The 16058-nt window shown below is 29.8% G+C and overlaps 1 protein-coding gene across 1 annotated transcript; it reads right to left on the reverse strand.

Annotated features, from left to right (window-relative positions):
• Positions 1-11987: 11987 nt before the first annotated feature.
• On the reverse strand, positions 11988-15123 carry LOC136089477 (uncharacterized). Its single transcript, XM_065815493.1, has 2 exons — positions 14674-15123; positions 11988-14499 (listed from the first exon to the last, which is right to left on the reverse strand). Exons 1-2 carry the CDS (start codon positions 14939-14941, stop codon positions 12248-12250), a joined length of 2520 nt encoding a protein of 839 aa, XP_065671565.1. The 5' UTR covers positions 14942-15123; the 3' UTR covers positions 11988-12247.
• Between the last annotated feature and the right edge of the window lie 935 nt (positions 15124-16058).

The following is a 16058-nucleotide window of genomic DNA, read 5'->3' on the forward strand; positions in this document are numbered from 1 at the left end:
TCATATTATTGCTCATTTTATTAACTCTTTTAAATACTTGCGCAACAGTGTTACGTTTTGAATGTACCAATCTTATTAGTTGCAATTAAATCTCTCAAATGCTGATAAAAATAAAAAACTGCACATTATCGTAAAAGATTACGTACATTGTAAACACAAAAATGTTTATTTGAATTAAAAAGAAGTTTTTTAGAGGCTTTGTCTATTTTTGAGTCTCTGTAATCATTTTCATTAATTCTAATAGTTAACGCAAAACCGAAAAAGTGCATACATAGGAGCACTTAATATTCCATTCCACACAATTATCGATATATAATGTAAGAAGGAACGCAGCTCAGTTGCTTTACACCTATAGTTGTTTTACTGTATATTTTGAATCATGGTATGTTTAATAATTGTTCTATACATGTTCAATTAATTATTTACAGTTTTCTAATATAGGGGAAGTTGGTGTACAGTGGATCGAGGGGCACACTGAATAAGAGGCATTTTATCAAAGATTAGAATTTTGTTCATCTTGATAATGTAATCATTTTATCTGCTCATATATCAGCCATCTTTATTTATAGTTGTTACCACATGACTTTTGACTACCGGTTTTTGGTAGGCAATTTTTGTTTTAGCTAACTAAAGTAAATTTTTTTTAACTTCTTTATGTTTGTTATGGAGATCATGGTTAAAATAAATATAAAAATTAAAGTTTTTCATTTGGATTATTGATATTTATGCTTTAATTAGTTTAACTTTTCTTTTAACAACACTCATGTCCCAAGATATATGTCCAAGATCCCAAGACTTAAACTTAATTTATTATAGTTGGACACAGTGAACAGGTTGATTCACAATTGCCCATTAATGATCTTAAAGATTAAGTTCATGCTTTTTTAATACACAAATACATGAAAATGAATTTATTAGTTTTAAGTTATAGATAATAATATTTGAATAAGTTTTTAACTTTTTAATGTTTTCATAAGATTTGTAATCAATAAAGTTCTTTTTTTTTATTCTCAATTTTCAAAATGCCTATTATTTCGATTTTATACTAAGGTAATTAATAAAAGTATGTCAAAAGTATAGTGTACAGTGTCTTTACTCCCTCAGCCTCAAAGTTATTTGGCTATGCCCCTTTTCACGATCATTAAATCACGGCTGTGTTCATTTGTTCACTGTGCCCTAGTGCTTGAACACAGTGAATCACGTAACACATCTCACTTTAAACCTTTCTGTGAGCCGTTAGATAATAAATATTTTGGTTTTAGTGATTTCTTATCATGAAGGACTTATATCTCAATCATTTTGCGTTGAAAAAAATGAAATATATATTTTAACTTTTGCTCAATTTAAAAAGTGAAGAAATCCGATCCACTGTGCCCCACTTCCCCTACTATATTGTTAATATTTCATCTAATTATTTACAATTAAAGTAAAAAATATTGTTAAAGTTGAAAGTATTACCTTACTTTTTTTAAACCTGCAATTATTTTTAATATTTAAAAATATGAGATTGTGATAATAATATGTAAATCAGTAAAACAATTTTTTACAGTTTCAACTTAGGATACGACGAATTGAATATCGCATTGCACTTCAGCTGAGTTTTTAGTAATTCAAAGACTTAAAAACAGTTGAAAATCATATAGAGAGATTTCAAGAATAACTGAGGGTTCTGTTGGAATAGTTCAAAACGCTCCTTAACCACAAAAAAATGTGGAAACTAGAGGTCAAAAAAGAAAAGCAACTTATTGAGGAGATAAATTAAATATTTGTGAAGCTAATAAAGGATTCTTTTATCTCCAGCAACACTATTGAAAGAAATTTAGAGTTAAATGTAACCTCACGTACAATTAGTTAAAATTTATTTTTCTAAATTTTAAGTCGTGTATTTATTACTTTTCCCACCACTGTATATACTATATACACTGTTAAAAATATAACATTACCAAAACGGTTAGTGAAAATTTAGCATTATATTTACCGTTATGTTCGTTTAATTACGTAGGTTAGGGTATGGCATCATTAAAATATTTGTAGAAAAGCGGGATTTTTTGCAAATTGTGCTATTCATTTACGATATTTTTTTATAAGCAATAATAGTTTTATATTAAAACTGTTTATTAGGATACGTTTATTGTATTTTTGGTTACTGAGGCTTTGAATTTGTTTTTTACTATTTGCATTGTTTCTTCACAAAAGTAGAATTTTTTTTACTATATTGTAAACAGTATTTTTTATGTGTGAAATATATTGGTTGATTGAGTTTCCATTGCATTGATAAAAGATATAACAAAACATGTGTTCTGAAAATTTATATTTATAATATGACTTATATGATATTAGATTATAATATGATATTATAGAGGGTGTCCGATTAACGTCACGGTGTAAACATTGTTACTCTGACACCATCTTGTAGGTCAAACAAACGCGCATTAGTTTAACGCGAGGCTAATTACTATTATCTGTTAACACGTTCGCTGCCGCGCTATTTTAAACTATGCTTTGTTTCTTTGCCGAGCCATAATATCTGCAATGATTAATTTTTGCTGAGGCTATTTTTCGCGCTTTTATTCTCATTATTTCAATAAATAAAATATTTTTAATCTAAAATAATCAGAGGCTGCCTTTGAGGGAGGGGGGCATTCTGGATTTTGCCGGGGCCTCAGGATTTTTAGGGCTTCATAATTTTAAAATTTGAATATATATTTTTTAATAAAAATATTAATATTTTTACATGTCTGTCAAATCTTTTTTTTTGGATTTGCGAACTTTGAACATTTGAACAATTTGAATGAGAAAAGCATACCAACCGGAATAAATATACTATAACTATGGATATACTTGTTTTTCCAAATTACTTTGGCTTTTTTACTTTTACTCAGTCAGTTCTATTTTGTTTCTCCATTCTTGTTGGCGCAGAAGGAAATTGCTTGCTACATCAAAACTCATCAGACAGTAATTATGACTGGGAAAAAGTTTGAATCTAGTCATAATAAGAGAAAAAGAAAACTCGAGTAAGAAAAATACCTCGCCACTCAGAAGAATCCAATTTTGCGTCACCTTAAGCCACGTGATGCAAATACACAAGAGACCGCTACTTCTAAAGTTGAACATCGTCCTCATCCTGATGATACCCCTCATCTTGAAGATCCACAACCTCAAGATGATCTTGACAATCTTCCTGCGCTTGAAGATGATCCAGATACCCTACCTCATCATCATGGAGAAGACAATCCAGGTCCAATACATCTTGAAAAAGATGATAATGGGATTTATGGCCCTCAACCCAAAGCTGATCAACAGCCCCTCTATGTTCCAGAAAACAATCTTGTTGAAGAAAATATTACGTTTCCATCAACATCACAGTAAGTAGGAAATTATTTTTGTATGAAAACAGTACAGTCCCTGTTATCCGTCACTCGGTTATCCGAAAGGAATTTTTTTTTCCCATCTTTTTTTATTTATTTGTTAATTTACCTTTCCTTTTCATAGTTTCTATTGATATTTTGCATATTTTTGCTTGTTTTTCGTTAATTAAATAATATAAATACGCATAATCACATTAAGAACTGTAACCTACTAATGCATATAAATTTTTTTTTTCATTCTCTATATCCTTGTTATCCGACAATTTTTTCTCTTATCCGACAACCCTTGGTCCCGTATTAGTCGGGACCAAGGGGTGTCGACTAATACAGGACCAATTAATAATTCTTCTCTTATAAAGATCAAATTCTAATTTCCTTAATTGTTGCATTTCAGAATTGAGGATCCTGCTCTTTGGCCCAAAATCTTAATGAATTCATTTAGAGAAATTCTGGTTCAACAAGGTCCTATAAAACTGAAGGAGGGAGATTTTCCAAAAGATGACCATGGACAAAAATTCTCTGTGATGTATTATAAAGGGGATTTTCCAAATGGGGAAACCTATGAAAGAAAATGGTTAGTTTATTCCAAGCATTCAAACAGCATATTTCCTTGCAAAATATTTTCTATCGGAAAAAAGAGCACAAAATTTACTGAAAATGGATATTCTGATTGGAAGCTTATAACATCAGATCTCAAGGACCATGAGAAGTCCGTAAACCACAAGGAATCCTTTATAAAGTGGACGGATTTGGCTGCAAGAATGAAGAAAAATAAGATTGTCAATGCATGCAACTTAAAAAAAATCAAATTAGAAGTGGAGTATTTGCAAAACATTTTGAAGAGAATAATTTCAGTTATAAAATTTCTTACATCTCACATTTTAGCATTCCTAGGACACACTAATAAAATATTTTCTAAAGGCAATGGAAATTTTTTGGGCTTGATTGAAATGATTTCAGAATTTGATCCAATACTTCAAGAGCATCTAAGAAAAATTAAATCACACGAAGTAAGTGATCACTATCTTGGCAAAAACATTCAAAACCAAATTATTCAACTTTTGGGTTCAGAGATAAAGAAATCTATAATCTTAAATTGTCAGAATGCAAAATATTATTCAGTAATTATGGATTGCACTACAGACGTAACTCACCAAGAACAATTAACCCTAGTTCTTAGATTTTACAACTGCAAGTTATTTGCTGTTGAAGAGCATTTTATTGGATTTGTTGATGTAAATAGGACAACCGGTGATGTTTTAACAGAAACTTTCCTGAAACATCTGACAGAAGCAGGTCTAGATATATTAAATTGTCGAGTTCAATCATATAATAATGAAGCAAACATGAAAAGGATTGATTCTGGAGTGAAAAAAAGAATAATAGACATTAACCCTAAAGCGTTTTTTGTGCCATGTAGTGCCCACAATTTGAATTTGATGGTATGTGATGCTGCAAAATCTTCTTCAAAAGCATTGTAATTTTTTGGTTTGGTACAAGAAGCTTATGACTTTTTCTCAAGTTCTAATATCAGATGGGCCATTTTAATGAAATCAGTGCAAACTTAGACTTTGAAGTCACTGTCTGATACTCGATGGGAGTCTCGAGTGGAAAGCTTAAAGACATTAAAATATGAATATTCCAAAGTTTATGATGCTCTAGTTGAAATTGCTAACAGTTCAGAGTATGGTGCATCTGCCAAATTTCAGGCAAATAATCTTGCCAAGAAAATGTCCAAATTTACATTTATGGTAAGCTTGAGTGTATGGTATGACATATTATTTCAAGTAAATTTGGTCAGCAAAAAAATGCAGTCTCCAGACTATGATCTATCAACAGCACAAACCGAAATTTACCAACTACTCAAGTATTTTAATGACTTTCGTAATAAAGGAATTTAAGATGCCAAACTTTTTGCTATGGAAATTGCAGAAGAATTAGAAGTAAGTCCTCAGTTTGAAGCTAAAACACAGTTTGTCCCCGAAAGAAAAAAACTCTTTTTTCGTATGAATCCGCAGATGAACCAATTTTAAATCCAGAAACACAGTATATGGTGGAAGTTTTCAATGTACTGGTAGATCAAGTGCTATCACCTTTAACAAGTTGATTTAATCAACTGAAAGAACTTTCTGAGCTTTTTGGATTCTTATATAAAATTCCAGAAGTCACCCAAAATACTGAAGCACTTAAGAAACATAGCAAGGATTTAGAGGTTGTCTTAACTGAAGATGGACATTCAGATGTGATTTCAAATCAATTATTGGTGAAATCAAAGCATTATCCAGCATGGTTCCAGGAAAATTGCTCCCTAAGGCACTGATCAAGTTTATTTTAGAAAATCACTACGAACAATCTTTTCCAAATTTAGTTATAGCATTGCGAATTTTATTGACATTGTCACTCACTGTTGCTTCCGCAGAAAGAAGTTTCTCAAAACTTAAATTAATTAAAACCTACTTAAGGTCAAATATGTCACAGTGTAGACTTACAGGCTTAGCTAAGATATCAATTGAAATTGACGAGTTAAAGAACATAGATATTAGTGCATTAGTTGAAACATTTGCTAATATTAAAGCTCGTAAAGTCAAGTTTCAATGAAGTCATGACTATAATAACAATTTAATAAAAATAATTAAAAATCAGGGGAGCCTCACATTTTGATCTTGCCCAGGGCCTCCAAAGTTCAAAGGCAGAATCTGAAAATAATTCTATAGCATTTTTTATTCTGTATATAACAGATAAAAAATAAGCACTACGAGTATACTCGTACTTTGGTAATGGAGAAGAAATTTATTTCTCCAGTGCCGAAGTATGAGTTTACTCGTAACACCGTAATGAGCATAACTCATTGCGGTAACTACACCTTATCAAAATGTAATTGAGAACTTAAAAGTTCTAATTAAGAAACTTAAGATGTAATTTAGAACATGGAAGATGTAATTAAGAAACGTTAGATGTAATTTAGAAGATGAAAGTTGTAATTGAGAAACGTAAGATGTAACTTAGAACATGAAAGTTGTAAATAAGAAATTGTAAGATGTAATTGAGAAGATAAAAATTGTAATTGAGAAATGTTTATAATATAGATTATCAGAAAGAAGTTATTTGCATTTTTAGTTTTGTTGCTTTAGTTTACCTTGTAATATTATGTTTGATCCTAATTTGGCCAAGGTGGCCATATGGGTTGGTTTTCAATAAATAATAATATATTATCAATATAATAAAAAAGTGATGAAAAAGGGATTTGTGGTTGGTAGTAACTCCATATCTTTCAAGGAAATTTAGTGAAATAAATGCACGGATTCAATTTAATAATAGACTTTCTATTTATAATACATTGTTAATCTATTATAAATAGATAAAGACGGAAAAGTTCTCGCGTATTGGCCTGTAACTTTTTTCTTGACATATTTTTTAATTTTTTTTCAACCATCTGATAGCCCTATTTCTTGCACATCTATTGATATATAATTTGTCTTTAGTTGTCTCAAGATGAAACTTAGTCGAGAAGAAAACGTTTGCTGCTCAATTTTAAATTCAAGTTGAATTTGAACGCTTCTGAAGCTGCTCAAAACATTTGTGAGGCCTATGAAGACGGAATAATGCCAATTCGTGCAGCACAAGACTGGTTCAAGATATTCCGTGAAGAAGGAGACCGATTAACCGACATGCCGAGGTCTGGGCGTCGAAACAAAGTCAATCGCCAAGCTTGTTTTTTGTTTGAATAAATTTTAAGCATAAATTAATAAGTTAGTCTTATGAACAAAAATATGTGAGAACTTTTTCGCCAAGCTATTAGTGTATTGACAAATCACACAATGATCTTTCAATTCCATTACTGTATTACTGGATTGCTGGTGCATACAAATGATAAACTTGATATTATTAACTTATTAAAATGCATGTACAAGAAGATTTTTTATAATGACCTTTAAGCTTAAATTGTAAATTAGCAATTACAAGTAATGTATTCTCATTTCCATATTACGATTTCTTAATTAGAACTTTTGTTTTTCCAATTGCATATTGCGATTTCTTATTTACATGTTGGGTTTCTCAATTACATTTTAAAATTTCTTAAATACATTGAGTGTTTCTTAATTACATATTGTGACTTCTAAATTACATGTTGTATTTCTCAATTGCATCTTACTTTTCTTAATTACAACGTTCAAGTTCTCAATTAAGTCTTGAAAAGACATAGTAATGTAGCTTATTTGATGCAATATTATTATAAATAGTGTTTCAATTTTTTTGCACATGCACATGCACATTTGGAGTTATCACGAGTTAAAAAGGTAGTTTAAATTTTGTTTTCTTAATTTTAAATTGATGTGTTTTTTAGGCTAGAAGCGAAAATATATTTGGTAACTACATTATACTGCATGTTATAAAATATGTGAAAAAAATTTACACAACGTTTACAAAATGTTTTTTAATATATTTAAAAAACATTTTAGTGTGCTTCGAATTTTTTTCCACAGTATAATAGTTAATGTGTTTTATAGATAAGTAATTTCTTTTTTATAAATAGATAATTTATAAATTTATCTATCTCATATTAGCTCAACACAGATATTCCACAATTGGATCAGCACATATGATTATGGAAGATTGCGAGGATAGTGAAGATGATGATATTGAAGATTCAGATTCATTTTTCGCTTATACTACTACGTCTTCGAGCTTGACTGTATCAGAATCAGGTTCTGAAGATAATAATACTGAAAAAAGTGGTGGCAATCAGTTTACAGACATTCATCTAGCAGCCAATGCAGAAGATTTTTTAATGCCGCCGAAAAGAGCTAGAACAACGGGTGGTCTTGCTTATAGACAAAATCAAAACAAAGCTCAACAGGTAGATCTTATAAGTAATATTTTGCCTGACAAAACAACTTCTGAAACAAATCCATCAAGAAATTCAAATCAATGTAAAAATGAGCCGAATATTGTAAAACAATTTCAATTTACTTTCGATACTGGTTTGAAGATAAACATGAAGAGTAAGAAGCCATTAGATTTCTTTAGACTTTTTGTTACAGAAGAGCTTATTAATACTATGGTAGTTAAAACTAATCGTTACGCAACGCAAGAAATAAATAAGCAGCGTTTCCTCAGAAGAAGCACACATTTTAAAGATTGGAAATCAATAAATTCAGAAGATATGCGGTAATTTCTTGGAGTACTTCTTCATATGGGGTGTGTCAAAATTCCATCTTTAGAACAATATTGGTCTAAGAACAGTCTCTATAGAGTTACTTTATTTTCTAGAATAATGACACGAAATAAATTCCAACTAATGTTACGGTTTTGGCATTTTATTAACAATGAAGATTCAGGTAGTGGACGCTTGTGTAAAATTATTGGACTTCTCGATCACTTAAATAATGCAATGGATAACATCTACTGTCCTAATAAAAATATATCAATCGATAAGTCAATGATGCTCTGGAAGGGACGTCTTGTATTTAGACAGTATGTGAAAAATAAAAGACATTAGTATGGTATCAAGTTCTATGAGCTTTGCGAATCATATGGTATTGTACTAAAAGTAAAAATCTACTCTGGAGAGACAACTTTCGGTAAAAATTTGTTTGGTTAAATGGGAGCTATTGTTTTAGATTTACTGGAAAAATTTCTGGGAAAAGGTTATCACCTGTACACCGATAACTTTTACAATTCCTTTGAGTTAACAAAGCACAAGATAAATCAAAAAACATACATTTGTGGTACTTTAAAAACTGACCGAAAGTCAAATCCAAAAGAATATACAAAAGCAAAACTGAAACAGGGAGACGTTATAAGCAGAAACAGAGAGGGTGTAGTGGTTGCTAAATGGAAAGACAAAAGAGACGTGCTAATGATTAGCAACTTGCATTCGTTGTAAATGATTGAAGTGACAAACAGGAGAGGAGAGAAGAAAATAAAACTCAATATTGTTAAAGATTACAATCAATGTATGTCAGGAGTAGATAGGACGGAACAAATGGTATCATATTATGATTGCCTAAGAAAGACAATTAGATGGTATAAAAAAGTAGCACTTTATCTCTTTGATACTTTTTTGTTTAATGCTTACTGTCTAAACAGCAAGTATGGACTAAATAAAACAATTTCCTTGCTTAAGTTTAGAGAATTAATTGTTACGGATTTATTGGGTGAACGTTTGAATGAAATTGTGCCTCGAATCACCAATAATAGCTTCCAATACTTGTCTTCAATACCACCAAATGAAAAGAAAAAATTCCCAACAAAACCATGTCGAGTCTGCTCTAAAATAAAACGTAAAGAAACACGATATGAATGTGCTGTTTGTGAAAATAGACCTCTGTTATGTATTGGCGATGTATCATTCAAAAGAATAGGTTTACCCTTTAATTTTCATGAAATAAAATTAAAGCATTATCTTTATTTTACTTTTATGTGTTTTAAGCTATTTCTATCTTTATCCGCATTTAAATTAGGTTCCTTGGATTTTTAAAATATAAACTTGAATGTAATATTTTCTGAAATCAAATGTGAAGCTAAGATAAAAAAAAAGTGAATAGACAAAGCCAGTCATGCACAAATATTATTTGAAATAAGTTAGTATAACTACGAGTTTACTCGTAGTTGGCAAACTCATGACGCCGTCTTACTACGAGTATCCTCGTAGTTGGCAAATATCAGAGTCCCACTAACTACGAGTATACTCGTAGTTGGCAAATAAATCATGCCAACTTACTAGGAGTATACGCGTAGTTGGCAGCGAACGTGTTAATGGGGTTTCTATCGAAAAAACAGTTAAAAAGTTTATTATTTTGAATAAATTTATTTAGAATTTAATTCTCTTTCTCATGATTTTTTTTTTGTTCAAACTAAAACTCAATATTAAATAACTTATTTTCTAAACACTGTCAATCAAGGTAATTAACCTTAGCAACTAAGTAAACTGTAAATAATTTGAACAATAATACAATACAAACAAGCGAAACCACCAACTTAGAAAAATGTGTGGTTTTAGAAGCAATGAACACTCGTACAAAAAAGTTGTAAAAGATTCAAATGATTACGATTTTACTATAACCTAAAATACTATAAACTTCAAATTGTTGAAAATTTATGTTTAACTTTAGCTGAAATTCTAGAATGTTTTTCATAAAACATAGACTTTTTATTTATAATTTAACTCCTCGCATGATTGATGTTTATAAATTAAACTTTAAAATTAAAAGCTGTGTGTTTAAAAATAGCTGCTCTTTACATTGAACCCTGTAGTTAAGAAAAGTATACGCATTAGATGAAAGTTTGATAAAAAGGTCTTCATTGGTTTAGAGCAGTGGTCGGCACCATATTTCCAAAGGGACCCACTTGCAAAATTCTTGTTTTAGTTGCGGCCCACAGCAATAAATAAATTATATATAAAATAGGTTATATTACCTATATAACAGAATATAGTATAGAATTAGATTATAGAACTAATAATTGTATCAATACAAAATACATACTTAAGAAAAAAAACACATAAAACACAATTAAAAATTTGGTGAGTATTTTGTTGTTGCAGCTAGCACAAGGTCATTCAAATGAGTGTCAGTCAGTCTTGTTCTGTAAACATTTTTTATTATTTTCATGGCTGAGAATGTTCGCATTGGTAACTAGTGCCATACATACAGATAAGTCTATTTGCATGTTTTTTAAGAACTGGAGAACGTTCCTTCATGACAGCATGCCAGAAAATAATTAAGTTTTCACCAAAAGTGCCATCTTCATCTTTTTTTGGTGCCTTTCTTCTCAACTCGTCGTCACATTGAAAGTTAATTAGTTCATCCTCTGCTTTTAAAATATCAGCTTCTTCAAAGTCCTTTAGAATACTAATGGGTAATTCCATGTCAAATCATCCAAAAAAATCAAAAAATGTCACCCTATGTTTGGGATTTTGCTAATTTTTTTATATGTTATATGGTTTATGAAAATTAAGAAAATTTGAAATTTGGAACCTCCAACCCCTTACGGTTCTTAAGATATTTAGGTTTCAATTTTCTTATTTATGCTGACTCAGCATTTTTTGCAAAATGTATTTTTGTCATTAAATAGCAATAATTAATGGACGAAATAAGGTATCATTCTGAAATTTGGTACATAGACAATCTTCCATATGGCGGATACAAATATTAAATTAAAAAAAATTTTAGACCACGTTAAGTACATGTAAATTGAATAATAATGGCATTTATTTTGGGGTATTTTGACGGTCAAATTTGTGATGTCACCTTGATAATTTTTTTTGAAAATATTTTTTGAAAATATTTTCAAAAAAATATTTTTGAAAATATTTTTTAATATTTACTTATTAATGAAAAAATTAGCTATATCTTAATTTCTGGTTGTAAAAAGTCATTTTCAAAGTCATTTTGAAGGCAATAATAGATGTATATAAATATAAATTCTAAATTTTTTGTACCTGGGGTAGGCCCCCCCCCGCTCTCCCAAAAAAAACGAAAATTTTCCTAATTTTGTAAAAAGTTATTTTTAAAGTCATTTTGAGAGCAATGATAAATTTTTAGGTATTTATAAATATTTAGTGGGGTAGGCTTCCCCCTCACCCGCCCTACCACGAAAAATATATATTTTGCTAATTTTGTTATACCAATAAAATAAGGATTGCTTTCTTAAAATTTTTCCATCAAGCTTTTGGATGCCAGCTAGGTTGGGGGTCGCAATTAGGCATATTACCAAATCTTTCCAAAAATGTTTTAATGAAAATATATAAAGACAAGTTACCAAGAGATTTTTATTTGTGTGGCCAAATTGTGCTAATTACACATACAATTATATTGTAACTATATTTAAAAAAATTATATACAAGTATAAAAATAATGACGCAATAGAAACTTTTTCTAAAAATCTTGATTATTTTGTTCAATAATTTTTGCCAACTCAATTTCTGAAATTTTGTATACACGACCATTTGTTGTAGATGGCGGATCAATGGTACATAAAATATGATTTGATGGGACCCAACACATATCTTCTCGTGCAGGCCAAGAAAAACTTGGACTGGGACCATGTGGGTGCATAAATTGAATTTTATAATCTCCTTCTCCTTCATCTTTTTTGTTTATAATTCCAATCCACCAAAAGCTGTCATACATGCAAGCTACATAGTCCATATGATTATAAATAACTTGCTGCACAACCAGCTCATTTGGTATCTGCACAAGCTTAAATGTCTGAACATCAGTTTGTTGACTCATCCTTTTAAAAGAAATTGTATATTTATCAATTGGTATAAAATGGTGAAATGATCTTGTTCCTGGCAAGGTTCTTCCCATAGTAAACCTTGGTTGCAATGATGATCGTACTTCATTTATTTCTATTTTATAAACTAAAATAAATTGAATGTTTTTTATATTGGTTACACAAAATTCAAACATCTTATCTACCTCCAAAATCTGTCCAGTCACTGTTCTTTTTAAACTAGCTTGTGCAGTTAATCGTTTTACTGTGCCGCCAATGCCATCACAAGCAGACTTACCATGGCTAGTAGCAAAAAAAACCCATTCAGCATCAATATCAAAGTCTTCTTTGTGATGACAAAGATTAATAAAGTTTTTAAAGTTTTTATATTGTGCTGCACATCCATCAGTGAAGTATTTAATATTACTAATCTGTAGAATGTTTGCCTTAATGTAATTGGTAATGAGCTGTTGTATTTTATATACAAAGTATACATCATGCTCAGCGTCATCAGAAAGGATGCAAAATGACTTTAATAGTAGTTTATCATTTGATTTATAGTAAATAATAATAGGGTGAAGTGTACATTTTGGTTTATTCCAATGGTAACTTTGCACCTCATCCTGAACAATAAATTGGAAGTTCTCTGTAAAGTCACCCAATACTATACACTCATTTTGATTTAATAACTCTTTACAGTCTTTGAGGTACTTGGCTTGACTTTTAGCTATAAGTGAATGAGATGTTAATTTATCTATTTTATTGCATATAAGGTCGATAACATCTTCAATATTAATTTTTTGATTGATCAGCGTAGTTCTATCTGTATGCTGCCATTGGTTAATTGTTATTTCTTTATCGCTGTTGTCAAACTTTGCTGTTAAGAATTCTTTTAAAGCAGCAATACGAGGGCATAACGGACATCGATGTAACATGCACTCTACATTATCCCTATTGCAAACAATCATTTCCATCAAATCTCTATAGTCTTTGTCAATTTTAAGAGCATCAGTTAACAACTTAACATTCTGATGATAGGTACAGACACAAACACAGTGGGTGCCAGACGAGTTTGTGGTTATACACCATCTAGGGCGAAGGCTGCAAAACTTAGAAAATCCGACGTTTAAGTTAGAATGTTGAAATTTAAATGCTACATATAGTTCCTTTAAATTAATCAATATTAGTCTTTTTTGCATGTGTTGCCTGTACCCTATACTCACAAAATCTTTTTTTCCAGGCAGCATTCGTGTGTACTCGTCACTTTGATAAAAGCTATGAACAAGATCAATGGTTGCGTGGGAAAGCGACTTTCCTTTTTTTGATGATGGTTTATGCAAAATTCCATGTTTTTTTTTAGCTTTTCTAGCTTCTCGTACTAGGTAATTAGATACATTAAAAAATTCTGCAGACTTTGCGAGTGACCATGATTCTGGAGTTAGTGTTAATGTCTGAATTTTTGCGGAGTATGATGTCACATTTTTTATCTTATCTTTCAATTCATTTAAAAGTGAGTATAGATCGTCAATTTGGTTATCACTTGAAGAACTTAATGGTGTACAAGATGGTGTCAATGTAATCATAGGATCAATATCATAAACTTTTTTTATTTTGTTTGCTGTTGCTCCAGTTATTTGATCAAATTTTCTTTTGGCAGCTGGTAATCGTTGGTGTTTTGGAATTGATTTAAGCTTAATAGGTGACACACCTATAGATCCAAGACTTTCATTGAGAGATGAACGTTGTTCTTGTTCAGGCTCAATCCTACTATAGCATTGATCAATTGATTTTAATTCTTTATTTATACAATGTACCCTTTTGTAACAACTACTGCATAATTTCCACCCAGGTACAGCAGCAATGTCTTGTGTTTTTAGAGTTATTGCCATTGATAGCGATATCTTCACATTTCCTATGAAAAAAAGGAAACAATCATTTCTAAAAACTAATATCAACTCACCATCATTGTAAAGAACAAATGAGTGTAATTGTTACTTTATAAATGTACCTAATTTTTTTTAAATTTATTTAATTACTATTTTAATCAAAATAATAAACTGTTTCATCAAAATAGTATAAAAATTACCTTTCACATTTTTCTTTCGATTTCCATGTTTTTTATATAGATTACAGCATTTCTGAAATTTTCTTTCAAATGCAGCTCCAAAGTATTCTCTATGATAATAGCAAACTGTTGTAAACAATTTTTCACAATCAAATAAACCAGCTCTCCATAATAACTCTTGTTTTTCAACACTTGAAAACGCTGATAGATCTAAAAGACCTTGTCTTCTTGTTAAACCTTGCTTGTGGCAATCAACATTACATTGTAATCCTATAGAACACTTTTCCATAATTTAAACTTTTTAATCTATTCATCTATAAAAATCTGATTTTGAAAAATTTTACTAAATAAATTTTTTTAGAAATACCATTCACATTATTTAGTTTATGGAAAACTATTTATACAAATTATTTGTTAGGATGTGTCTATGACTTCCTTATACTATGACTTATTTATACAAATTATTTATACAAATATTCCTTATTCCTATGACTTATTTATACAAATTATTTGTTAGGATGTGTCTAAGTTATATGACTTCCTTATATATATATGATTAAAAGGTAACTAAATTTTATTTTATTTACCAATCATTTAGTATAATTTATAACATTCATTAATTAGTTAAGTAAATATAAAATTGCTGCAAAGTAATAGGAAACTAATATTTACAACACGAAATTTTTGTTTAACCTTGCTTGTGGCAGTCAACATTACATTCTAATCCAATAGAACACTTTTCCATCATTAAAGTTTTTAATCTATTCGAAAAATCTGATTTTTATATATTTTACTAAATAAATTTATTTAGAAATACCATGAACATTATTTGGTTTATAGAAAACTCTTATTACAAATTATTTGTTAGGATGTGTCATATTATATGACTTCCTTATATATATGATTAAAAGGTAATTAAATTTTATTTTATTTACCAATCATATAGTATCATTCATAACATTCTTTAATTAGTTAAGCAAATATAAAATTCCTGCAAAGTAACAGTAAACTAATATTTACAGAATGAAGTCTAAACAGAAGCAATAAAATAAAAATGGGGGAGGGGGAAGGGAAGCCTCCCTCAGGTACCAAATATTTATAAATACGTATACATTTATCATTGCCCCCAAAATGACTCAAAAAAAACTTTTTACAAAATTAGGAAAATTTTCATTTTTTTTGGGAGGGCGGAGGGGCCTACCCCAGGTACGAAAAATTTAGAATTTATATTTATATACATCTATTATTGCCTTCAAAATGACTTTGAAAATGACTTTTTACAACCAGAAATTAAGATATAGCTAATTTTTTCATTAATAAGTTAGCAATAAATTTTACGCTGACTCAGCATTTATATAAGCTTTACTTGAAAGGCTGAATTTAGAAAAGTCAAAAAATGCAATAAT

The sequence above is a fragment of the Hydra vulgaris genome, chromosome 13 (genome assembly GCF_038396675.1).
Source record: "Hydra vulgaris chromosome 13, alternate assembly HydraT2T_AEP".
NCBI lineage: Eukaryota > Metazoa > Cnidaria > Hydrozoa > Anthoathecata > Hydridae > Hydra > Hydra vulgaris.